General features: G+C 45.1%; 1 protein-coding gene across 1 annotated transcript in view; it reads left to right on the top strand.

The window, feature by feature from the left end:
- CDH13 (cadherin 13) overlaps positions 1–24,866 on the top strand; it is a 1,004,502-nt gene that overhangs the window by 950,777 nt on the left and 28,859 nt on the right. The window contains exon 11 of the mRNA XM_055304976.1: positions 17,847–17,989. Coding sequence (XP_055160951.1) covers positions 17,847–17,989 — 143 coding nt within the window. The remainder of the gene's footprint in view (positions 1–17,846; positions 17,990–24,866) is intronic.

The following is a 24,866-nucleotide window of genomic DNA, read 5'->3' on the forward strand; positions in this document are numbered from 1 at the left end:
GATCAAAGCATAGGGGCAGTTTTACAGATTTTCATTTATTTTCTTCTAGGATGGTGTTTTTTAGGAACTAACAAGCCTGGAAGCCACCTCCACCTTCTAGGCTAAACCATGACCTCATTTGAATCACGATCACATGAAAAGTTCAAGACACTAAAAGCATATGTGATGTTCTCACAAAAATTGAAACAATCAAGCCCAGTGCAAAGAATTACCTGGTTCTTTTTCTGAGTCTTCTGGGAAGTCACTTTAGAGGAGGTCAATTCTAAATAAAAATTAAAAAAAAAAAAAAAGAAAGAAAGAAAAGGGATCCCTGGGTGGCGCAGTGGTTTGGCGCCTGCCTTTGGCCCAGGGCACGATCCTGGAGACCCTGGATTGAATCCCATGTCGGGCTCCCGGTGCATGGAGCCTGCTTCTCCCTCTGCTTGTGTCTCTGCGCCTCTCTCTCTCTCTCTCTCTCTCTCTCTCTCTGTGACTATCATAAATAAATAAATAAAAATTTAAAAAAAAATAGAGGAGGTCAATTCATCCAGAAAGTATAAATTTTCCTTTTTCTAGATTTCAGACAGGAAAACATGTCAAATGAATACAAATCTCTTATAGGGACTATCTCAGAGCGTCTCGGGAGATCTAAATGCTGAACGTGTAGCGGACAGTCAGGAAATGCCTGTTGTAAATAATGCGTTCGGTATAAAACAGGACGCAAAGTAAATGTTCTGTGTGGCCCGACTGCTCTTCTTATATTTCACCTCAACTCAACCCTATGGCTTATTTATTTATCCAGTAAATACTCGCGAAACGTCTACCACTGGCTGGGCCCTAACTGGGCCCTGAGGACAGCAGCTACAGGACGTGGTCCTCTTGCAGAGCTTTCGCGCCGATGGGGAGGCAGGGATGCTCACGTACATGATGGATGACTGCAAAACCAGGGCACTTGCGGAGAGCCATGTGTGCTGACGGGGAGCACAGGGCACAGTGGGATGCAGAGTAACAAGGAAAGGCCACCGAGCTGGCCTGGTTGAGAGAGAGGTGACACCTGACCCAGGGTCTGAAGGGTGATGCCGAGCCAGCCATGCGAAGCACTGGGGAGCAGATTTTCAGGCAGAAACCAACAGCTCCAGCCAAGGCTGGGAGGGTGGAGGGCCCAGGGACTTGGGGCCTAGGGAGCCGGATGAGCTGACAGTGTGACAAACTGTGCCATCATGCACCTGCCCCAACGCAACTGCTTCCCACGTGGACCAGGCATATGTGCGCCCTCACCCGGCCCTGCAAATCCCTGGGCATAGGGACTCCCTGGAATCCCCAAGAGCATCCTTCCCTTTGCTTTTCACACATTGACCTCTTTTTGCTCCTTCCCTCACCCAACCGTTCTGTTCATCCATCCTTGACCAAGGCCTGCGAAGGGCCAGACATGTGACTTATCACTGGATATAGGAGGAGAGGAGGACAGTCCCTGCCCTGGACACTCACCTAGTCATATGCAGAGTTCAGTGTCAGGTGGCAAGTGGCTTTGGTGACGCTAAGCGTCAGGAGGGCAGGGAGCTGCCCGCCTTGTTCACTGCAACCTCTCCAGGCCCCAGCAGAGCGTTCGGCGCGTGACAGGTGTTCAGAGCTCTGTGTGGAGCGAACGCATGAAATCCACACCCCGGGCTGAGAGTGTGTGGCTCTGAGTGCTCTGTGGGGGGATGATAGGCCATCTCCCTCCCGCAGAGAAGCCAGCAGCATCGACTGCTCGGGGGATGGCCCCTCTAGATGAGGAGCCACACCAATGACACGGGAAGCGTGCTCCCTGGTGAGATCTCTCCATAGGAAGCCCAGACTGTCGGCCCCCAGAACCCCACGGCCCCCACAGAGCTTGGCCTGTAGGGAGCAGCGTCTGCAGCTGGCTTGCCGCGCCGACTCCAGCAGGGGGAGAAGGCCCGTCACCGGAGCCCAGCCGGCTGCCTGTAGGAACCTCCTCCGTGGCGGCGTGCCAGTCTGTGTGTGCTGACCTTCAAGGCATAATGCAAGGCTTAGCCATCTATCTCATGTGGTCCCCGCGGCAGCTGGCCTCATTTATCGACTTCTCGAAAGCGCCAGTACCTCTGCTCAGCTTGGTCTGAGCTGGGCTTAGAGACTCAGGTGCTGGAGCAAAGGCCATGGCATGTCAATTCATCACCCAATAAAAATAAGCTCGGAGAACAAATGCAGAGGGGTTGATTAACTTTCCCACACTGGTCTTCTGACATCCCCGGTTGCTCTCCCGGTGAGCACGGTGTGTCTTCGTGACAGCCCACCCTGGGCGACTGAGCACAGGCCCAGACACCCCCATACCATTGGGTTATGTGCACAAAAGCTGATCTTGACCTGAGCAGGGTGACCCCCCAATCTGGGCCACACGCTGTCCATCCCAAACTCTGAAACATCATGACTATTTTAATTTATTTGGCCCTGCAGCTTTGTAAGAAAGTGTTATTAAAGTTTGGTAATCGGGGCACCTGGCCCTGGGGACCCGGGATCGAGTCTCACATCGGGCTCCCCACAGGGAGCCTGCTTTTCTCTCTGCCTGTGTCTCTGCCTCTCTCTGTGAATTTATTTATTCTCATGAATAAATAAAAAAAATCTTTTTAAAAAATGTTTGGGGGGATCCCTGGGTGGCGCAGCGGTTTAGCACCTGCCTTTGGCCCAGGGCCCGATCCTGGAGACCCGGGATCGAATCCCACATCGGGCTCCTGGTGCATGGAGCCTGCTTCTCCCTCTGCCTGTGTCTCTGCCTCTCTCTCTGTCTCTCTCTCTGTGTGATTATCATAAATAAATAAAAATTTTAAAAAAATGTTTGGAAATTAGCTAACCAAATGGGAGTGAAGGGCAGATGATGACCTCAGGAGCCAGAGGATGGTGGGCCAAGGGAATCCCTATGCATGTAGGGTGAGGAAGAAATCGCAGCCTCTGTCCTGAAAATCAGAGGAGAGGCTGCTCTTGTTTGGATGGGGTCACCCCACGTCTCCCAAAGTGAGTGTAGCAAGGTCAGGGCCCCAGATGCTGTGCTCCATCCCTTCCTAGATGTGTGATGGCTCTCTGGGAGACCCGTATACACTGGCTGTTCTTCCTCTTGTCACCAGCCATCCTGGCCTGGCTTTGGCCCAGCAGATAGGCTGTCAGCACAAAGGCTGGTTCTGGGATGCCAGAGCCCTGTTAGCCTCCACAGGGACATGAGGGTGACCCCTGGGAAGGAGGCTGCATGGCTCTGGGTGGGCATGAGAACTGGACCATTGTCAAAACCCGAGACTTAAATAATTAGATACAACATGGACCTTCCATATTTGTGCCCCGGAGTGCTAAGGATGAGTCCATGGGCAGCCACTGAAAACTCTATGGGATGTTAAAGTGAGAACCTCCTTTTAATAAGTCTGATTAAGAGACCAGAAGCCATGGAGCACCCAGGGGCTCAATCGGTGAAGCAGCCAACTCTTGGCTTTGGCTCAGATCATGATCTCAGGGTCATGGGATCAAACCCGTAGGACCCCATGCCCAGTGGGGAGTCTCCCTCTGCTCTTCCTCCTCACTTGCTCTCTCTCTCTCTCTCTCAAATAAATAAATAAATCTTTAAAAGAGAGAGAGAACAGCAGCCTGTCACCATATTAGAAATGTTCCCTGGGCAGCCCGGGTGGCTCAGTGGTTTAGCGCCTGCCTTTGGCCCAGGGCATGATCCTAGAGTCCCGGGATTGAGGCCCACATCAAGCTCCCTGCATGGAGCCTGCTTCTCCCTCTGCCTGTCTCTGCCTCTCTCTCTCTCTCTCTCTCTCTCTCTCTCATGAATAAATAAATAAAATCTTAAATAATAAATAAATAAAATCTTTAGGAAAAAAAAAAAAAAAAGAAATGCCCCCAAAACAGAAGGTACTTGATGGAGGCCAAAGAAGAGGCTCATGTAGAGAACCGGGCCTCAGCTTTTAATTTATAAATGTGTTGAGATTCTCCAGGCAGAAACGGTAGATTCTCTAGAGGTGGATTTTAGAGGTAATTTTTCTCCTCCTTAGAATGATTTTTGGCAGTGGTGAGTCAAGGTTGCGACCGTCCTAACTGGAGGCATGTGAGCACAGATCAGCACGGGGCTTAGAAGCCCCAGACTCCCGCCTCTGCCGTGCCCTCATCCAGCTCACGTGCTCCAAATCACAGGTTCTTGAAGGACCCTTGTCTAAAGAAGATAGGGAGCAGAAAAGGGCCTCTGACCATGAATTGATTTAATGTGAGGATGCACATCCAACACAAAAGTTTTAAAACATGGAAGATTTGGTGGAGATCTCATTTTGGGGGGAAAATGGTGAAAATCAGTTCATTCCTAAGTTTGTTTTTGCCTCCACCAGAAGCTATTCTCGGAGTGCACATGGGTGAACCAACTGTTGCTTTGCCTTTAGTGTAACTTTTCCAACAACACCTCATGACAATACACGCCACACTCCACGCTCAGCTGGCACAGCGTGTTTATAAAGAGGTGTCCTTCCGAGCCATCCAAGGGCTCCATCCATTTTCCACAGGGCTTCTCCTAGTCCTGTGCTCCTCAAATCACTCTTCCTCGAGGCCTCTATAGATGGAATCTCCTTTCTCTTCCGTTGTTGACGGGCTTGTCTCTGCTCCTTCCTCCCGTGTCCTGGGTTTGCTCAGGTCCCTACCCTGCCCCACGTGGCTACACCTCGGCCTGGCCCCTGCACCTTTGTGAGATTAGCAGTTGTACTCCACGCTGGCTTTGCCTTGTGTCTGGATGCTTCCGATCACCGAGGCTGACTTACTGAGCCTGCTGGCCACAGCTCGGCAAGGTGGGGATGTTAGAGAGGTTGGTGGATGTGGCCAGGCGTCCCCTCATGACACCGCCAGGGGAATACTCAGTTGAGGAGCCATCCTGGCGGGCCTCGTTCACATGTTTCGGGGCCCACAGTGAAAGAAGACGATTCCTCACGGAATGGGCACATCGGCCAACAAATGGGTGAATAGCCCCACACCGAGGAAAGCTGACATTCTACCGACTTGGACCAAACTCCAAGCCATCCTGTTCATTTCTGAGTGTGCTCTCTAGGGCTTGGGAAAAGCCACCCAATGGACACACGGAGATGCGAAATTTAACCTGCCCCTGACCATGCTACAGGAGCCAGGCTTGATCGTTAATGATGACATCAGTGACAGCAATCACCATAAATTAATAACGGAAGCCGTCTTGTGGCTGCATTTTTAAAGCATCTGTTTCATTCTTTTACCCGCATTCGAGATATTAACTCATATGTTTTGTCTAGAATTGACAAGTGTGTCCTTGGGTTTCAGAAATCTTGAGTTTCTGAGGTCCCAGCTTGTAATTAAAGAAAGCCCCATATTTAGTTACGATATCAGGGTCCCAATTTCCCATTTTTGCCAATATTGTTAAGTCCTTGGCTTCACGTGTTAACTCTGTTTTTCTGGACTTCTCTGTATTTTCCTGTGATCAATTTGGCCTGAAGCAATAATGTGAGGCTCCTTAAAAACATCCAGAAGCAGCCAGCAGTGCTTGGAGGGCATTAGGTCCTTTTTTCAGTAACTGCTGCATTTGTGCAAGCTTCAGAATCGGGGCGCGGTCAAGGGCAGGGTGGGGGACCTCATGCATAATCTTTGGAATAAGTTTGCAAGTGGGGACAAAGTGCCAGCTAGAAAGAGCTCGGTCACAGCAACGTCCAGTTGCAGATCCAAAAGGTCCCATCGCACCCACTGTAAATTATAACAAAGGATCAGGGGCCCCAAGCAGGAGCGCAGGCATGACCTTTACTAGGAGAAGCAAGGAGCAGAGCTGCTGCGCCGAACAGGTGGTGAGGGCGGATCGGAGGTGCTGCGCATGATGGCTGGCAAGCCGCAGGTTCCCTGGGGGCGTCAGCTCCCTTCTGTCGTGGGGGAGGCTGGACCTGTGCAGGACTCACAGCTCCAAAGCAGGTCAGGAGCAGACAGGAAACGGCTTTCCTGCAGGCGCACCCCGGATTCCTGAGAATCACTTGCACACCCAGTAGGATGTTTGTTGGCTGCAGCTGGCTCCTTGCTCCCCGACAGTGAAAGCAGAGCGTGCCTGAGAGCACCTTTTGTGTAGAGAAAATCACGTTCAGGCCTCTGTTATCATTATGGGTCTCTCCATCACCGCTGAGCCCTCTGCCCCAGGCCTTGGTCTAACTTAGAAGTTGTCGGTATGAGCCTCTCAACCAGAGAACATTTTTTTTTAAGATTTTATTTATTTATTCATGAGAGACACAGAGAAAAAGAGGCACAGACATAGGCAGAGGGAGAAGCAGGCTCCCTGCAGAGGAGGATTCGATCCCAGGACCCCGGGATCACAACCTGAGCCAAAGGCAGACACTTAACCACTGAGCCACCCCGGAGCCCAATCAGAGAACATTTTAAGCCCTTATTATTTGAGAATTTCTAGAGATGAACATATTAAAATCATACACTTATGCAATATTATGTTAAGCCTTTCTTGAATGTGTATGAATTTTTTTTTACAAACACAAATAGGATTTTAAGAAAAGGTTATGTCAATATAATAGCTTGGGAGTCTTTTTGGGGGGGTGCATATGCATCCGTCTGTGTGTGTGTGTGTGTGTGTGTGTGTGTGTGTTTGGGGTTTTTCTTAGGGAATGTTATTGTCCTGTAGTTTCCAAGTCTCATGGAGTTCCCAGTTCCCTCTAAGGAAAACCAAGGGTTTCAGCTCCGAGTTTAATCACAGTGCGTGGCACAGTGGCTCTCCAGCTTTGGTGAGCCAGAACCAGCCGGAGGGCAAGGTAGAAATGAAGAGGCCCCATCAGACTCAGCAAGCCCACCAACTCTGATATAGGCCAAAATTGGAGAGCCGATGGCATAAGAAAGTTTCCAGCCCTCACAGGCTACTTTTAAGGCAAACCAAATATAGAGACTACGTTCAGGAGACAGAGAGACCTGCACTGAATCCACCAATCTGCCATTGAAAAACCACATGAGGGGTACCTGGCTGGCTTGGTCAGTAGAGCAGGTGACTCTTGGTCTCAGGGTCATGAGTTCAAGCCCCATATTGGGCGTGGAGCCTGCTTTTAAATATAAATAAATAAATAAATAAATAAATAAATAAATAATTTTTTTTAAAAAAAGCTACATGACATGGATGAGTTGCTAGCCCACCTGACCCTCTGTTTCCTCCTCTGTAAAGTAGGGGTGTTAATATCTGCCTCCCAGGTTAATGGGCAATGATGTACAATAAAGGGCATACATTGTGTGGCATCTCCTTGGTGATCAATGGATGTGGACTTCTGGTTCTAAATACAGCAGGAAATAAATGCTGAAAATAGAAAAACATTCATAGCACACGACATGTTAGGTGGAGGAGACTACCTTTGCCGCCTCATCACGAGTGTAATTAAATTAATATTCATACAAATACTAATTAAAATCCTCCCTCCCCCCTGGAGTATAAGTTCCCAAAAAAAGCAGGGAACCCACTGCTGCATACTCAAAACCACACTTGGTGCCTGGCACATGAGGCACTCAGTAAATATTTATTTAAAATGAGTCAACAGTATGGTCACGTTAAAAACGTACATGTGTGCATGTGTATATCTATACATAGGCTGGAAGCCTCCAGACCAAAGTTTTAATAGTGCTTATTTCTGGAGGTAGATGAGGGTGATTTTAATTTTATTCTTTCTGCTTATCTATATTGCCTGAATTTTCTGCAGTGAACACAGACCTAACCAGTGCGTCCTTGCATAAATGTGAGAGGGATTGAAGCCACCTACCATCTTGCCTACAAAACATGTTCCTTCATGACTTCCAGCTTCCTTATATATATGGTCTCTAGAACCAAACACTTCTAGGAGAAATAGGAATTAAATGATTTCTAAAAATAAGTAGAATTTCTTTTGATCTGCCAAATTTCCCTATTCTGACTGTGGACCATGTAGAAAACAGTTAACACAGCAGGCCTGAGACTGGTCTCCAGAAACGTCTGCTTATTGGATTTCGGCATCTGAAAACTTGGATCTCTAGAGGGTTCTCACCATACTGGGTGATAAGAATGGTTCCCTGTGCCTCAAGTGCTTATGCAAACAAATAGGGCTTATGCTGAGAACCTACTTTCCTTCTGGAAATCAGGGATTTTGCTACATGCCAGGCAGAGAGGGTGGCTACATGACCAGCCCCCAGGAAAATCCTGGGCACTGGGATCTCTAGCAGGCATCCCTGTGAACAGCACTTCACAACGCACTGCTGGGGAATCAAGTGTGTCCTATGTGACCCCCACGAGAGGTCTCTGGAAGCTGGCGTCTGTTCCCCCAGACTTTGCTCCACATGCCTGTCCCTTTGCTGATCTTGCTCTGCATCCTCCCACTATAATAAATATCAGCCCCAGGTATGACTATGTGTTGAGTCCTGTAGGTCCTCCTAATGAGTCACTGAATCTGGGGGTCATCTTTGGGAGCCCTGACACACTTGAGTCTCTGCTGACAGCATGTAGGAGGTCTGAGTCCACTGAAGGGACATCTGGAGCAGCATTTAGGTGTGACTTGGGCTTGTAATGAGAGAAATGGTCTAGTGGCCCTCCTGAGAGAGAAATCTATCCATGGGGAACGGATGGATGGACACCTCAGGACAAAATTCCTCTAGGATTCTGGGTCAGGAGGATACAGGCCAGTCAAAGCATGTTGAAGAAGGCTTGTACTCTCACTGATTAATGCTTTCATTCATTAAACAACTGAGTACCTACTCCGTGTGCACTGGCACTCTTCTAGATCCTGGACACAGAGAGTTGAGTAAGACTGATGTATCCACTGCCCCCAGAGAGCTTACCCTGTAAGCTGAGGAGGACACGCTTCTGAGAGAGCACTCACAGTAGTCTCTCCAAGGACATCTAGAGGACTTCGTATTTGGGCTGAGACCTCTGTGTCAGTGAGACACACATAAGGACATCTAAGGGGGCCAAGTTTCATGAGGCAGATGGAAAATCTTGAGGCTAGAATTAATTTGGTCTTTTCAAGGAACAAAGGGAAAAACCTGTGTGCCCAATGGCATTGGGAGGGCAAGGAAAGAGTTTGGAAATGAATGTGAAGACGTAGGGCCTTGGACTCGTGGCCTGCAGTTTGGATTTTATTCTACGCCCAATGGGAAGTCATTGGAGGATCTTGAGAAAGGGTATAAATAGGGTATAAAACTGAATATAATTGCCCTGGTTGCTGTTTGGAGAATGGATTGTAGTACGTAGAATAAAAGCAAAGATCATGTGCAGTGCGGTGGTCCAAGCAAACAATGATCTCTAGTGCCCTACCTCCTACTTCCTACAACAGAGCAGAGATAATGGACTCACACCGCACCTACCTCAGTCCACAGCAGCGGCAGGAGATGACCTCCTTGGGTATGGCTATGCATTGCTCATTGTCATGGCATGGGTCAGAATGTCTGGATGGAATCAACCAAGACTTGCCCATGTGCCATCTGAAGATGGCAACCTCCAGGAGAATGTGATGATCAGAATTGGACTCTGGTAGAGCCTCATGCAGGACGACCATGGGATCCCACCAGGGACCCTGGGATACCTGAGAGAAGAGGTCCAAGGAAGGGTTTAGAGGCATCAAGAGCTCCCCTCCTTTCTCAGTTGTTATTTTGCCATTGACATCCATAGTGCCATGCTAGGCTGGGCAAGCACGTGCCCCACCTTCCCCACCCAGGCCACTTCCTGGGAAGGTCCTCTTGTCCACGCCTGCTGGTGTGGCATCAACCCATCCTCCCTGTTATTGAGACCTTTCTTGGCTCTGGTGCCCTGGCTACTCTCGGGCTCTCCACAAGCCCTGAACAGTGCTGGGCTTCGGTGGCCTAACTGAACCAGAATTCCTGGATTCACTGGCCCTTCCACCTGTTCTGTCTGTCTCATCAGGAGATTTGAAGTTGGTGCTTCCCATTGTATGGAGAGCGAGAGCTACATGAGCCGTTTCAAAACAGTGTACTTCCTTGAGCTGGGAATTCTATTACTTTCTAGCTCTGTTTTTAAATCAAGTGATTGATGCAAATCACCCAGGCAGGTATTCCATCTAATCCAGGGGGCCCACGGAGCTGGAATTAGGTGGGGAGCTGAGCATAGGTCCCCTGATTCCTTTCTTCCCTGTGGTTTCACAGGTTTTATGTCTCTTTCAGTAAGAATATAAAATATTCCATATTTTTATATAAAATATAAAAATATTCCATATTTTTATATAAAATATAAAATATTTTTATGTAAAATATAAAATTCCTGTAGTCTGCCTTTTTTTCTTTCCTTTTCAGGGTCTCATGGTCTTTCCAATCCTTACTGACTCCTCTTTGAGGGTAAACTACAGTGAGGCTCATATGTTGGCTTAAAAAAAAAAAAAAAAACACACCACAATCCTCCCCGCAATACATGTGATATCAGCCAGGATATTTCGGACGGTTCCCTGACTAGTGTTTGCTGTAGACCGGTGCTTCTCAGACTGTCATGTGTCTACAGAGCCCTAGGGCTCTTGCACTGACTCCTTCTGACATGAGTCCCAACCCAAGTCCCCTCCCCCAGGTAATCCACGCTACCAGTTTGCAAAGAGATGCCCAGACCCCTCTGTGTACATTCTCATATATTCTAATATGCCCAAGGGTCCAAAGCATCTGGAAAGATAGCAAACTTATCTGTTTCGAATGGATAATGAGTCAGGGAATTTATTGAATGATCTGACTTTTCCAAACAACCTAACATACCATCTTTAGCAAATAGTACATTTCCAAATGTATATATGGCTATACATCCATGTCACTGTATATAAAATATCTGTCTAGATAGAGTGATAGATCTCTAATTAACTAATACATATGGTAGATATATATTATATAGAAATCTATATCCATACCTGGGTCTATCTGTCTGTCTTCCTGTGTACATAGCTGCCCTGTTTCTGGGGCTCTAATATAGCATTGATCCTCTTGGCTAATCCTGCACTAATAGCACTGTCTCACTTTGTAACATTATTAAGTCTGATATAAAAGGAAGGCCATAGTATGTTGTGTGGCTTTGGTATCTGTGCTGAACAAATATGGATCCCCCACGCACAGAATGTGAACCCAAGAAGCTTACAGAAGGGGCTTGTCAAAGCTTTGAGTTTTTCCCTCCTTCCCACCACTACCAGGGCCCCATGAGGGCTGAGCCTGGCAGGCCCTGCATCCTCCTCCATTGATACCTGGCCCCTGGCCCCTGGCCTGGAGTTTCCTTCCCGTTCCGCTGCGACCCCACAAACAGTAAGCCTGCTTCCCAGGAGAGTGCAGGACCCAAGCATGGTCAGAGGTGCCCAGCCCCACTTCACCACATTGCCTGATCCTGCTAATCAACCTGCCCTGTGTCTGCGGAGGCCGCCACCCAGAAGAGGCCAGATCCCAGCAAGTGCTCGAGCAGCTCCTGTGAAGCTACATTAGGGACGAAAATGAGTCCCGTTTTTAATTTGATTTTTCTTCCTCTGTAACAAGCAAAGTTCACATTACAGATAAATTGCCCGGAAATTCCAATTTAATAAGGCATGTTCATTTTTCAGGCCTAAAAGCATGGAAAACATCTTGCACGCTGGTACTTTTATACCAAAAGGTTTATTAAAAAGACAGCTTTGAAGATGTCAAGAATTTACATAGAGTTTCTGGCCGGTTGGTCAGAAAGGCTGATCTCACAAAAAGGCCCATCACCCAGGAAGTTGGAAAAGCAGGTTGGCTGGTGGTCTCCAGCTGCTCTGTCCTCTGGGGTAGGACACTCAGGGGTCGGGGAAAATCATGCACTCAGGGCCTCACCGCCAGCTCTTGGCTTGCATTGTTTGCCTTGGGAGTACCCGGCAAATGGGGTACCCCTTGTCCTGAGTAGAAGCAGCAGGCATCACGGAGACGCAGGACACGAGCATGCCTCCCCAAGGTCTCCAACAGGAAGAGACACCAAACAAAGTAAATAAACTAATAGAGGGAAACAGAATTAAAGGTCATGAGAAAACACAAGTAAATACCCACGATGATGGATACTTGATTTTTTTCTATAAATTTTTATTTTTTATTTTTTTAGAGGAGAGTGAGTGTGAGCTGGGGAGAAGGGCAGAGGAGGAGAGAGACAAAGAATTTTAAGCAGGCTCCACCCCCAGGACAGAGCCCAACACGGGGCTTGATCTCACGACCCTGAGATCAGACCTGAGCCAAAATCAAGAGTCAGATGCTTAACCAAGTGAGCCACCCAGGTGTCCCTACCTGAGTGTCTTTCTTCCTAGCTCATGAGTGGCCATGATGGTGGACGTGTTTGAACAGTGCTTCTGTGCCTCTGAGAGGTGGGTAGAGCAGAGCCTGTTTTTTTTTTTGTTGTTGTTTGTTTGTTTTTTAGGGCAGAGCCTGTTATTGATAAAAAGGGACCCAGGAGCCCAGGGAGGGCAAGTAACTTGCCCAAAGCCCATGGCAAGTCAGCAGCAGAGCCTGGATACAGATCTTTCTTAATTCCAGGTGTAGTCTGAAAAAGTAAGTGAATAACAGGAACCTGCCTGTCCCTGTCACACTGGGAGCTTGGGTTAAACAATGCAGGGAGGGAAACAAAACACAAAAGTAAACCCACCAAAAATGCAGGGAGTGGTTGTGGAATCCCCCTGCTTTAAAATGATGTCAATGAATACTTACTTGGTAGCAATGTGAGAAACTAAATATTGAAGAATAAATTTGTTGTTGTTGTTTTTAAGAGAATAAATTGGATGTTAATGCTAAAAAAAAAAAAAATATTAGAGTCACCCAGGCAGCAGGATTTTTTTAGGGAAGAAAAACACTGAGTGGCTATTGTGTAAAACCCTCAAGCCCTTGCTCTCTCTGGGAGGCCTAACTCCACTGGACATCGTTCTTAGGGGACAGTCCCTGAGTTAACGTCCTGTAAGTTTTCTGCTGACTAGCACTACTCCGCATCCAAGAGAAAAAGCAAAATTGTTCATCATACCCCGAAACGGTAGCATCATGAGACCAAAACCATGACTAGGGAGAAACAAAGAGTATTGTTTCTTTGCCAACATGAAAGCCTCGATCATTTAATTCTGTTTTTATTTATATTCTGAACTCTGATTTGAGTAATCAGGAATAAAATACAGTCCATTTAAATCTTTCATTATTTCAAATACATGGAACTACCACAAGTCATTTCTGGATCAACTGCGAGCTTGTTACCTGGTAAGGTGGGAAATAAATGTTACCTTTCTTCGCATTCCCCATTTCTGTGATTATTGCCCCCGACAGGAAGGCTGCAACCCTGGGTGTCGCTGGGTGCCAGGCACTCTCCCTGGCCCTGGGGACGTGGAATGGCCAACATGTGGCCCTGAGCATAAGTAACAAACCAACCTGCTTTAGGTCCAGCACCTGCCATCCGGCGCGCCTGTGTGGAATTCCAGCTCTGCCACTTCCGCTGTGCGGCTTTGGGCAAGTTGCTAAGCCCCTCTGAATCTTGGTCATCTCACCTTTAAAGTGAGGATGACACCAACTTCATCTGGTTGTTGGGAACCACAGAAATGGTTCTGAGTTTGGCCCAGGGCCAGGCGCAGGACGTATGCACTCATACAACCCACTTGAACCTCATCCTGACAAAGCACAGTTTGGTGAAGGCAGCAGGCCTACAAAGGCCCTTCTCACACTCCAACAGGTTAGTCTGTATTCATGCCCAGCAAGGACCAGAAGAGGAAGTGACTGCCTCTAACGGGGAGCTCTTAGAAGGCGACCTGGAGGAGGCATTTCAGCCCAATCTTAGAAGACAGGAATTTTGCAGGCGAAGGCATAAATTGCTCTCAAAATGAAAGACAGGTGTTTTTAAAATGGTTCATTCTCAAGAAATAAGGAAATGATCATTGAGGCAGCAAGGGAATGTGGGAAAAACTACGTTAGCTCTACTCCTTCCCCATGTGCTTCCCACCACTGCCTCACCTACAGAATGCCATCTCCCCAGGGCTCCGCTCAGCCAGGGGTTCCCAAAACATTCCAGGGGACAGTGAGGGTCCCATACTGGACCCAACCCCAGTGGACCACAGCCACACATCGGCGGTCCGACTGGTTCTGCTGGGAGCCACACGCTTCGTGCCAGGTCCCACTGGCCCTCACAGCTCCCCCGTGAGGCCCTGGGATTTTCCCGCCTCACCAAGGCAACAGAAACAGACAAGTAGCTCGCTCAAGGTCACAGAGTGAGAATCCAGGTCTTTTTTATTCTGACGTCCAAGTCTTTTATTCACATGGAACAGCTGACAACGTACATGACCCGGCATAGCCATTGCAGAGGTTAAGAGCAGACTGGGGCACCAGACAGCCAGGGTGCAGATCCCAACATCGCCACGCACTCTAGCCCCTAACCTTGACCTTGGCAAAGTGGTTCGTCTCTCTGGGTTGGTTTTGTTGGTTTGTTTTTACATTGGAATGTTTTTTTTTTTTTCTTGGCAAGAAGTCAAATGGTACCTTTTTAAAAACAAAATAAAGATTCTACTTAAGGGTTTTCTTTTAATATTCAAGTAGATTTTTAATGATAAAATCTATCAGTTCTATGAAAACTAAGAAATCTACGGCGTGGAATTTAATATAAAAAAAGTAACACAATGAAAAGGTCGATAGCATCCAGCATCTTTTCAGTTTCCCCATCTATGAAATGGGAATAATGATATTATCAACCTGTCAGGGTTAATGTGAGGGCTGAAAGAGTAGATACAGCACGCCCCCGGAAAAGTGTCTGGTGCATAGAAAGAACTCAGTTTAGTGTTGGAAGCCGCTGTTGTTACTATTATTATTAAAGGGTACTGTACCCCTGAGGCTGTTCTAGAAAGACTAGACCTGATGCCTTGTAGGAAGCACTAGCAAGGCCTACTCCCTAGTGTTGTTCAGCAGTGCAAGGTCTGGCTCACCTACTTTTACACAATTTGATTTGATGTGATTGATGCACACAGAGGTGCTTGGGTCTGTTCACACGACCCAGATTCACCAGGGCCTGAAAAAAAGTTTTTCTCTGTGCACTAAAGTGAGACTCTATGTCAGAGGCTCTGTAATTGCCTCCTGGAGGCCCCCAGATGTCCAGGGGTTGCTGCTAAGGCTGCAGCAGAGCCTGGGAACAATCGGAGGGTCTCCCCAGCTGGCAGTCAAGTTGGGACCATGGGTGCAGTGGAGTCATGGGGCAGCTGAACGGCTACCAGAAGACTCCTGGAGGCTATTCTAGAGGTTTCTTATTCCTCTGCTCCCTTCTCAACGAGCCAGGCTGACCACCCCTTCTCTCTGTGACCACAGCCTCCCTCAGGTAATAATCACATTGTAAGGCCCCCAAGATTGCCTCCAAGTCAGGGATGGCGGCTCCCCTTCTCCTTGACCACACACCTGTGGACAACCCCTTGGGTCCCAGCTGCACGTGAAGAATCTAACCCATTGTGTTTGGAGTCATCCTTGCTCTAGTCTCAGAAAGTAGCTTGTTTTCAAAATTCAGCAAGTATCTTCTGACCGCCCTCCAGTAAGTTAGCTGGGAAGCAGCTCCGTGTGGGGGTTCAGATCAGGGGCTCTGGACCCACATCCAGACTCCAAGGCCCTGGTAGCTGTGTGGTTTGTACTTTAGTTTCCTCGTCCGTAAGTGGGGATATTATACCTACTGTATTCGTTTCCTATTGCCACTGTAACAAGCTGCTGTAACAGATTACTATAAGCTTGGTGAGGCTAGAAATGTCTTCTCCTCCAGTTCTGGAGGCCAAAAATCCAAAATCAGTCTCGCCGGGCCAAAATCAAGGGGGAACCACACTCCCTCTGAAGACTCTAGGGGAGACTCCTTTGCATTAGTCTAGTCTCAACCTCTGTGGTCACCTGGGCTTCTCTTTTCTGGGTGTCTCATCAGGGCATCTGCAGTTGCATGTAGCATAGTAATCCAAAAGCACCTCCCCACCTCAAGATCTTCCCCTTAATTAGACCTACAAAGTTTGTACCACAGGATTAGGATGTGGACATATTTTCCTGAGAAGACTAGGATGGTAATTGGTCCTAAACTCTTGTTGGTTAAATCAGGTTTTAAATGTTCTTAGATCCAAAGCCAGCAGTACATGGCAGAGATGTTGACTCCAAGCATCTTTACCTGACTTATGAGCCATGAGTTTTCATGTCCCCTCAGGGGATATATTCAAAGATTGGTGGGGAGTGGCAGGATAACACTGACTAGCATCTCACTGGCTCAAGTACAAAAGCAGTTGGTGCACCTGCCATGTGTCACTGGGATAGTCCCACATTACCCAGGCCACTCAGTTCAAGGAAATCTGAGTTCTGTTCAGTTGGAGTCTCCCTGATAGGTGGGATTTTCATTTCTTACCTAATGCACATTTTGTTTGAACTTCTTAGAAGGAGCATGGATTACTTTTACAACAACCTCAAAAAATAGTAACATTTTAAAATTCTTTGATGGTTTCCTATTATCCAGAACCCAACCCCCTTACAATAGTGGTTCAGATTCTGTATAATCTGTCTCTCTAAACTCACATACTTTCGGTGTCCCCTGGAGAAACGATGGCCCTGACCACAACCATCCACATGCTAGAACATAAATACTCATTCAGCAACTGTCTGTTGAGTGTTGTGTATGTGCTAAGCAATGTTTTAGGAGCTAGGTAATGACAGCAAATAGATGTCCTTGCCCTGTGGAGCTTACACTCTAGTGAATCTCTTTGTTCCATGTGTTAATTTGTATTCTTCTCTCTTGCTGACTTGTCTGTCCTCTCATTCTCTGACAACGTCCCACCCTTTCTTCTGGTCTTGGTTCAGACACTGCATCTTCTGTGGGGTCCCCAGGGCTACCCTGTGTCAGAAGTAATGGCTGTCTCCTCCAAGCATCCGTGCACCTTCCCTGCACTTTCATGGCATTGCTTCTCCTACCGGGTCTGCACACGGAACACACCCAAGGTATTAAGGAAATACAGCTAGGGGCACCTGGGTGGCTCAGTGGTTGAGTGTCTGCCCTTGACTCAGGTCGTGATCCCAGGGTCCTGCGATCGAGTTCTGTATCAGGCTCCCTGCAGGGAGCTTGCTTCTCTCTCTTGTCTCTGCCTCTTTCTGTGTGTCTCTCATGAATAAATAAAATCTTTAAAAAAAAAAAGAAATACAACTAGAGTTGGACAGCTGTGAACTCTGCCTCTTTGAGAACTGGGCAGTACAAGCTCTCTCCTCACAGGCTTGTCATGAGGCACAAAGGAGGCACACACACAAAATATTCAGCACAGAGTTGGTGGCCTGCCATCACTTTCTGAATAAACAACTGTGACTATAATGATGTATAGTTTCACTCATATGTGGAATTTAAGAAATAGTGAAAGGGATTATACTGGAAAGGAGGGGAACTGAGTCGGAAAAATTAGAGAGGGAGATAAACTATGAGAGACTCCTAACTCTGGGAAACAAACAAATGGTTGAGGAAGGGGAGGTGGGCAGGGGGATAGGGTAACTGGGGCACTGAGGAGGGCACTTGATGGGATGAGCACCGGGTGTTATACTATATGTTGGCAAATCAAACTTAAATAAAAACAAATGTGGAAAAAAAAAGAAGAATTATCTGGCACCACGATGCCTGGGTGGCTCAGTCAATTAAGTGTCTGCTTTCAGCTCAGGTCATGATCTCAGGGTCCTGGGATCAAGCCCCACGACAGGCACCCTGCTCATCAGGCAGTCTGCTCCTCCCTCTCTCTCTGTGCTCACTCTTTCTTATGCACACTCTCAAATAAATAAATAAATTTTTAAAAAAGATAATTATCTGGCACCTAGCATGGGAGCTTTTGCCCACCACTCAGTGAACATTTCTTGAACCTATTCTGAGTGTAATCTGAATGTTGTTTGGGACTTTTTTTTTTCAGGTATTCTGTTTACAAGGACCCAGCTGGCTGGCTGAATATTAACCCCATTAATGGGACTGTTGACACCATGGCAGTGCTGGACCGTGAGTCACCATTCGTTCACAACAGTGTGTACACTGCCCTCTTCCTGGCAATCGACAGTGGTGAGTAATTTTTAAAATGCCACTAAGTATATACTTTTCAGTTATAAATGCATTTTTACATTTTACATTTCTTCTGGTAACACTTGGAGGTATTCTCAGGAAGAATATAAATGTGTGGAGTCAGGGAATGCATTCAAACACACAATGAGAGTGGTGATACCCCTAAATCCTGGAATTCTCGGAGCTTTGTCCAGGAGAGATCAGAATGGTGATCTCACTGTGCTTCATCTTAGGCAGGTGCCATGACTAGGAAGGCACATTAATATCCTTCATCTTGGCATCATGCTCTCATCTGTGGGACGTTTCTTTCACTTAGTGACATCACTGACCTTGACGACTGAATTGTCCTCCAGCTTTTATCCTGTTATCACAAGCGACCATGGAGGGACATCAGGTGTGCTCAGCTAGGAGCTTCATAATCACAGAACAATTGCTGTTCTTTCAAATGCTAGTAATGCAACATCCACGTGCCAGACTCTGTTCTAGATGCTGGGGATATGGCAGTGATCAAACAAAAATGAGTGTCCTCATGCAGCTGATACACTCATGGGGGAAGGAAGAAAATGGAGTAAAATACATAATACACTTTTTGGGGGAAAAAAAGGAAACATACTATTTCTGTATGAAACAAGGAAAACAGGAAAGAGATAGCAGACAACAGAGTCCTGTGGTTCTAACGAGGCAGCTGTGGGAAACCTCATGGTGGCAGTAACATTTGAGTAAAAACACAAAAGCAGTGGAGATGAAAGGCCTGAAGTTATCTAAGGGAAGAGCAAGGAGGCCAGGAGGACTGGACCAGAGAGAGTGGGTGGGACAGGAATGGAGTAAAGACACAGATGATGTGGGCTTATGTGAGCCTCCACACCACCCTCTGCTTTTACTGCATGTGAAATGGGATGATGTGGCTGAGTGCTGAGGAGGGTGCAGTGTGACATGATCATGCTGCCCTGTTGAGTAGGGCACAAGAATGGGGACCTCTTAGGAGATCAGTGACAATCTAGGCATGATGGTGGCTTGGACTGATGATAGGGGAGGGGATGAGAAGTCAGATTCTGGGAATAGTCTTTGTATTTCAGACACAAAGCTAACAGGATCTGCCATTGGCTAAGATGAGGGGTCAGACTTTGCGGGTATGGGAAGCAAAGATGTCTGTTGTGTCAATCACACAAGAAGTTTGTTTTGCTTTTCCTATTATTCCTAAAAGTCAACTGTTCATGGCTGAAGATTCAGTTTCGAGTCCCATATACCAAAAATGAATATTCACAGGGCCTTTTGTATATGCCTTTCATTATACTCAATAACAGGTAAACTAAGAATTCTCAAACCCCATCTCCATGTTCTGGGCACCCACATGCAAATCACATATGAGATCATGTGTCTGAGAAGTGCACAATCAGTGCAGCATGTAGTAGGCAGAGAGGGCTTCACAATGAAGTCAACCTTTGAGTTTGGCCTTGAAAGACATGTAGGGTTTGGATAAGTGGCAGGGGAGGAGGTAGAGGTGCCTGAGAACACAGAGCAGAGGAATCAAGACTAGAAGGGGTGTGTGGCATGGGTGGTAAGAAAGGGAGAGAGAAGAGTTGCACCTACTGCGAGTGAACAACTGGAAATCCATTTGGATGTACATGAAAAGTCATATCCTCAAAACATCTCAACATCCAGACAAGTCACTTGATGGAGCCAGCAGCCAAAAGATTGCCTAAGTCCTTAAGGAGGAAATTGCATGATGAGATACACACAGACATTCATTCATCCACACACACTGTGCTTGGTCCTAGAGACTTAGAGTTGAATAACGCATGGTCCTTGTGCTCCATGCACTAATGAGTGATTTGAGGAGTTAGACTAGTAAACACAAGACCACAATGCAATGTCGTAACTATTCTGTTGGACCTAAGCCCAGAAGAGCCCCTTGTCCAGCCTTGGGAGTTGGTCACAGGGAGCTTCTTGGTTAAAGGGATCTTTACAGAGTGATGAAGGATAAGTTGAGAAAAGGTAGCGCATTTTTGTAATTCCATTCTCATTTTTAAAAAATTTTAATTCCAGTATAGTTAACATACAGAGTAATATTAGTTCCAGGTGTATAGTATAGTGATTCAACACTTCCAGACATCACCCAGTACTCCTCACAACAAGTGCTCTCCTTAATTCCCATCACTTATTTCATCCATCCCCCCCACCAGGGGGACCCCCCTGGTGACCATCAGTTGTTCTCTATAGGTGAGTCTGTCTCCTGGTTTGTCTCTCTCTTTTTTCCCCTTTGCTCATTTGTTTTGTTTCTTAAATTCCACATATGAGTGAAATCATAGGGTATTTGTCTTTCTCTGGCTTATTTCACTCATCATTATCTCCCTAGCTCCATCCATGTTGTTGCAAATGACAAGATTTCATTCTTTTGTATAACTAAGTAATATCCCATTTTATAAATATATATTTTATATAGATATATAATTATATATATATATATATAAAACATCTTCTTTATCCATTCACCAATCGATGGATACTTGGGCTGTTTCCATATCTTGGCTATTGTAAATAATGCTGCTATAAACATGGGGGTGCATATATCCCTTTGAATTAGCATTTCGTATTTTTTGGGTAATACCCAGTCGCACAATTACTGGATCATAGGATAGTTTGATTTTTAACTTTCTTTTGAGGAACCTCCATACTATTTCCTGGAGTGGCTGCACCAGTTTGCATTCACACCAACAGTGCATAAGGGTTCTCCTTTCTCCACATCCTCAGCAACACCTGTGTTTTTTATTTTAGCCATTCTTACAGGTGTGAGAAAACACCTCATTGTGATTTTGATTTGTATTTCCCTGATGATTTGTGATGCTAAGCATCTTTTCACGTGTCTTCTATATGGCCATCTATATGTCTTCTCTGGGAAAAAAAAATGTCTGTTCATGTCTTCTGCCCATTTTTAATTGGATTATTTGCTTTTTGGGTGTTGAGTTATATCAGTTCTTTCTATTTTGGACACTAACCCTTTATTGGATGTGTCTTTTGCAAATATCTTCTCTCAGTCAGTAGATTACCTTTTAGTTTTGTGGATTAGAAAAGGTAAGGCATTCTAATAGAAGCCTGAAAGAATATGGATATGCACAGTGAGAAGGCTTGCATGATTGGTTCCAAATGTACAAAGCTAAGAGCAAAGAGATGGCCAGGCACCCACTGCTCTGAGGTTGGTACTAGGTCCTGCATTGAATGCCTAGCTCAAATCATAGTTCCTGATTTAGACCCGACACTCAAAGATCTGTGGAATAGATCCTGAAATAGATATAAAATGCTCCATATGCTATGTCAAGATGTTTGATTTGATTATGTTTCTTACTTGCCCTCAGAATAACTTTTGTGCTTTAGAAAGAGAACTCCTTTGGAGGTGTAGAAAATGCACAATGACGACATGGGAGCCAGGGAGCCATTCTAAAGCTGTGGCAGAAATCAGGGTAAAAGAAGCAAGAAGTAGTGAAGTCAGTTTAGGTGGAGTGAGTCCAGAGTCAGGAAATATGTTGAAAGCCATAGCCAGTATCTTAGTTGCAGGGGTTAGGGTGTACCTGGTGCTGATAGAAATGGACCAGGAAAGATGAGTCTAGAAAATATCTGGAAGGAAGAAAAAAGACTTTGAAAAAAACACATACCCAACATAGAGAAAGCTGATATTGAGATTTCTAATCCAGAAACCAGGAATGACTATTCCATTGACAGAAATGGAGTGGGTTTCAAAGCTTTGTTCCCATGTTGCCTTTATGGGGTGGGTGTTGAGATGATGTCCCATGGGACTGGAATAGAGGTAAGGAGGTTTTTCTTAGAGAGTCACTCATGCAAAAGAAATGGGAGCCATCAGAACAGGTAAGTTTTATAGAAGGAACAGGCCTAGACAGGAGTGTTAAGGGCATAAACAGTGGGTGACAATAAGCCAAGAATGTTTAAAATGTTGTTTGACTTAAAAAGTGTCAATTATAGATGAGCTAAAGTGATGATTTCAGAGTTCTGTGCTACCTAAAAGTCTCTGTACTTGTAGAGAAAATTCTCAGCTAAGAAAAGCATGAAAAGACGTTGAAATACAGCAAATAGAGTTGTCATTGCCTTATGAAATATTTTACACAACTATTCATAAAAAAAAAAACAAGGAGTGAAGTACACTTTAATTTTTGCCAGAAACAAAAGCCTCCTCTGCAGATGTGACTAGGCAAGCTGCTTATAGACACCGAGGCTCAGTTGATAATTCCTACTTAAAAGGTTGTTGTGAAAAATGAAAAAGAGAAGTGCAGTGCCCTCTACACTCACCTCAAAAACTATATTAAATGTTCGATAAATGTTAATTTCACCCCAGTGGGGGTTATAGAAAGGAAAGAATGCAGCCAAGAATGGTCCTCAAGAAAAATACAGTGTGAAGTCTACTTCTCATTTCTTTTAATACTAATATCAAACAAGTAAATTCAAAATCTGGTGTCACAGATGTTTCCAAAAGGACGAAATGTCCCTGAAGACGTAATGATAAATAGAAAACAGGTTGGCATTAATACACAGAACCATCATTAGAGATGATAATCTTGAACAAAGCCCCAAAGACTTAAAGTAAAAAGAGCATAAATTTAAAAGGATCTCATAAATCAAAGGAACTTTTGTTTAAAGCTTCCTTTTAGTCACTCACTGAAAGCATCTCTCTAGGTATTATGTTTAACCAGGAAAAACCAACACTTACCTATTAGATCAAAGTTAATAGTATAACTGATGTCTCAATGTTAGACAAAATAAGCATTTGATTTTATTTAATTTCTAGAAATTCAATATATTTGATGGAATGAAAGAATAAGGACTTTTTGTCATGTAACACTAGGAAAGCTAAAGCAAAATAAAATGATTTTCTCCAAAGAGTCACTTAGGAATTTATATCAAAACATGTTGATATATAAAAACATTTTATCAAAACATGATAAAACATATATGTCTGTAGGATCTTCCAGATAGGATACAACAGACTGCTGTTCCCACTGCAAAAACTAGGAAAATTGGGTTAGATTTTAAAAGACTTTAATTTTAAAGGTATCGGAGAGCCATAGAAGTCAGGAGGCATTGATCAATGGAAATACCAAAGAGGTAAAAAAAAAAAAAAAAAAAAAAAAGTATAAGACAACCAGCCATTTCTTCACTCTGGAGGCCTTTTCTGATTCTGGAGGAGGGTCAAGTTGGACCCAGGCAGAGGGCCCAAGATGAAAGGAAATAAACCAGAAATGCTTGTAACAGTCATGTGGAACTAGCGTGACAAAGTGAAAACCTGAGGGCCTTTAAACACATGGCTACTTTTCCCTCATGGACAAATGCCCTTTAAAGGACAGAGTAAAATCTCCTGGGGTCTCACAGAAACAAAAAGCGAGCTAACAGAGGAAGCAAACACACCTTAAACACAGAACCATTCTATCCTTAAGACATTTGCCAGATTTTAAAGGTACAAAGTATTGTAGAATGGGATGGCCAGTGCTATAGACTGAATGTTTATGTCCCCCCAAAATTCATATGTTGAAACCTAATCCTTAGAGTGTTTGGAGGTAGGGCCCTTGGGAGATGCTTAGGTCATGCAGATAGAAACCTTCATGAGTGGGATGAATGCTCTTATAAAAGAGACCCTAGAGAGTTCCTCTGCCCCTCCTGCCATGTGAGGATAGAGCAAAAAGGCTCTGTATTGAAAATCACAAGTCACTGCTAAGAGAAGTTTTAATCCTATTAAATGAGAGATATACCACGTTTATGGATTGGAAGTCTCGATGCTATTGAAAAGTAAATTCTCTCCAAACTGACCTAAAGGATCCAATGTGATACCAAGCAGAATCTCAGGTCTTTGTTTCGAGGTGAAGGAGAAGTGTATTGTAAAATTCATGTGGAAATATAAGAGGCTAAAAATAGCTAAGGCAATCTTGAAGAGTAAGTTGGAGGACTTACACTATTAGATACTCAGACCTATTAGAAAAAAAAAACAGTAATTAAAATTATGTGGTGTTTGCACAAAGACAGAAAAAAATTGACTGATGAAGTAGACTAGAGAGTTTAAAAACAGATACACACACACTCAGTCCCTTTTTGTGACCAGGACATGGTGACTGCAGATACGAAAGCATGGTCTTTGCAATAAAAGTCCTGGGTTGGGATCCCGGGGTGGCGCAGCGGTTTAGCGCCTGCCTTTGGCCCAGGGCGCGATCCTGGAGACCTGGGATCGAATCCCACGTCGGGCCCAGTGCATGGAGCCTGCTTCTCCCTCTGCCTATGTCTCTGCCTCTCTCTCTCTCTCTCTCTCTCTCTCTCTCTCTCTCTCTCTGTGACTATCATAAATTAAAAATTAAAAAAATTTAAAAGTCCTGGGTTAATTGAATACACATATGAAAAAAAATGTATCCTGACCCTTCTCTCAGGCCATATACAATATACAGTAACCAATTCTAAATATATTACAGGTCCAAATATGGAAGGTAAAATAATACATCTTGTGGAGAAAAATATGTGAGAACATATTGGTGTCCTTGACATAGGCAAAGATTTTGCAAGCAAGACACAAAAATATTCACCACAAAAAGGGAAAAAAAAGTAGATTATGTTAAAATTAAGAACTTCAGTTCATCAAATGATCATTAAAAAAGTAAAAAGATAACTCACAAAGTAGAAGATATTTACAATACAAAGAAATCCTATAATCTATAAGCAAAAGACACAACCCAAAGCAAACCAGGGAAGGAACTTGTGTTGTACTTCACAACAAATGCCAATAAACACAAAAGAGATGACAACTTCATTAATCAAAGAAATAAAAAATTAAATTATATAGATATAAATGAAAATACAAATGAATCAAGAAAATACAATGAAATGCAAT

This window comes from Nyctereutes procyonoides, unplaced genomic scaffold (genome assembly GCF_905146905.1).
Source record: "Nyctereutes procyonoides isolate TBG_1078 unplaced genomic scaffold, NYPRO_anot_genome, whole genome shotgun sequence".
Taxonomy (NCBI): Eukaryota; Metazoa; Chordata; class Mammalia; order Carnivora; family Canidae; genus Nyctereutes; species Nyctereutes procyonoides.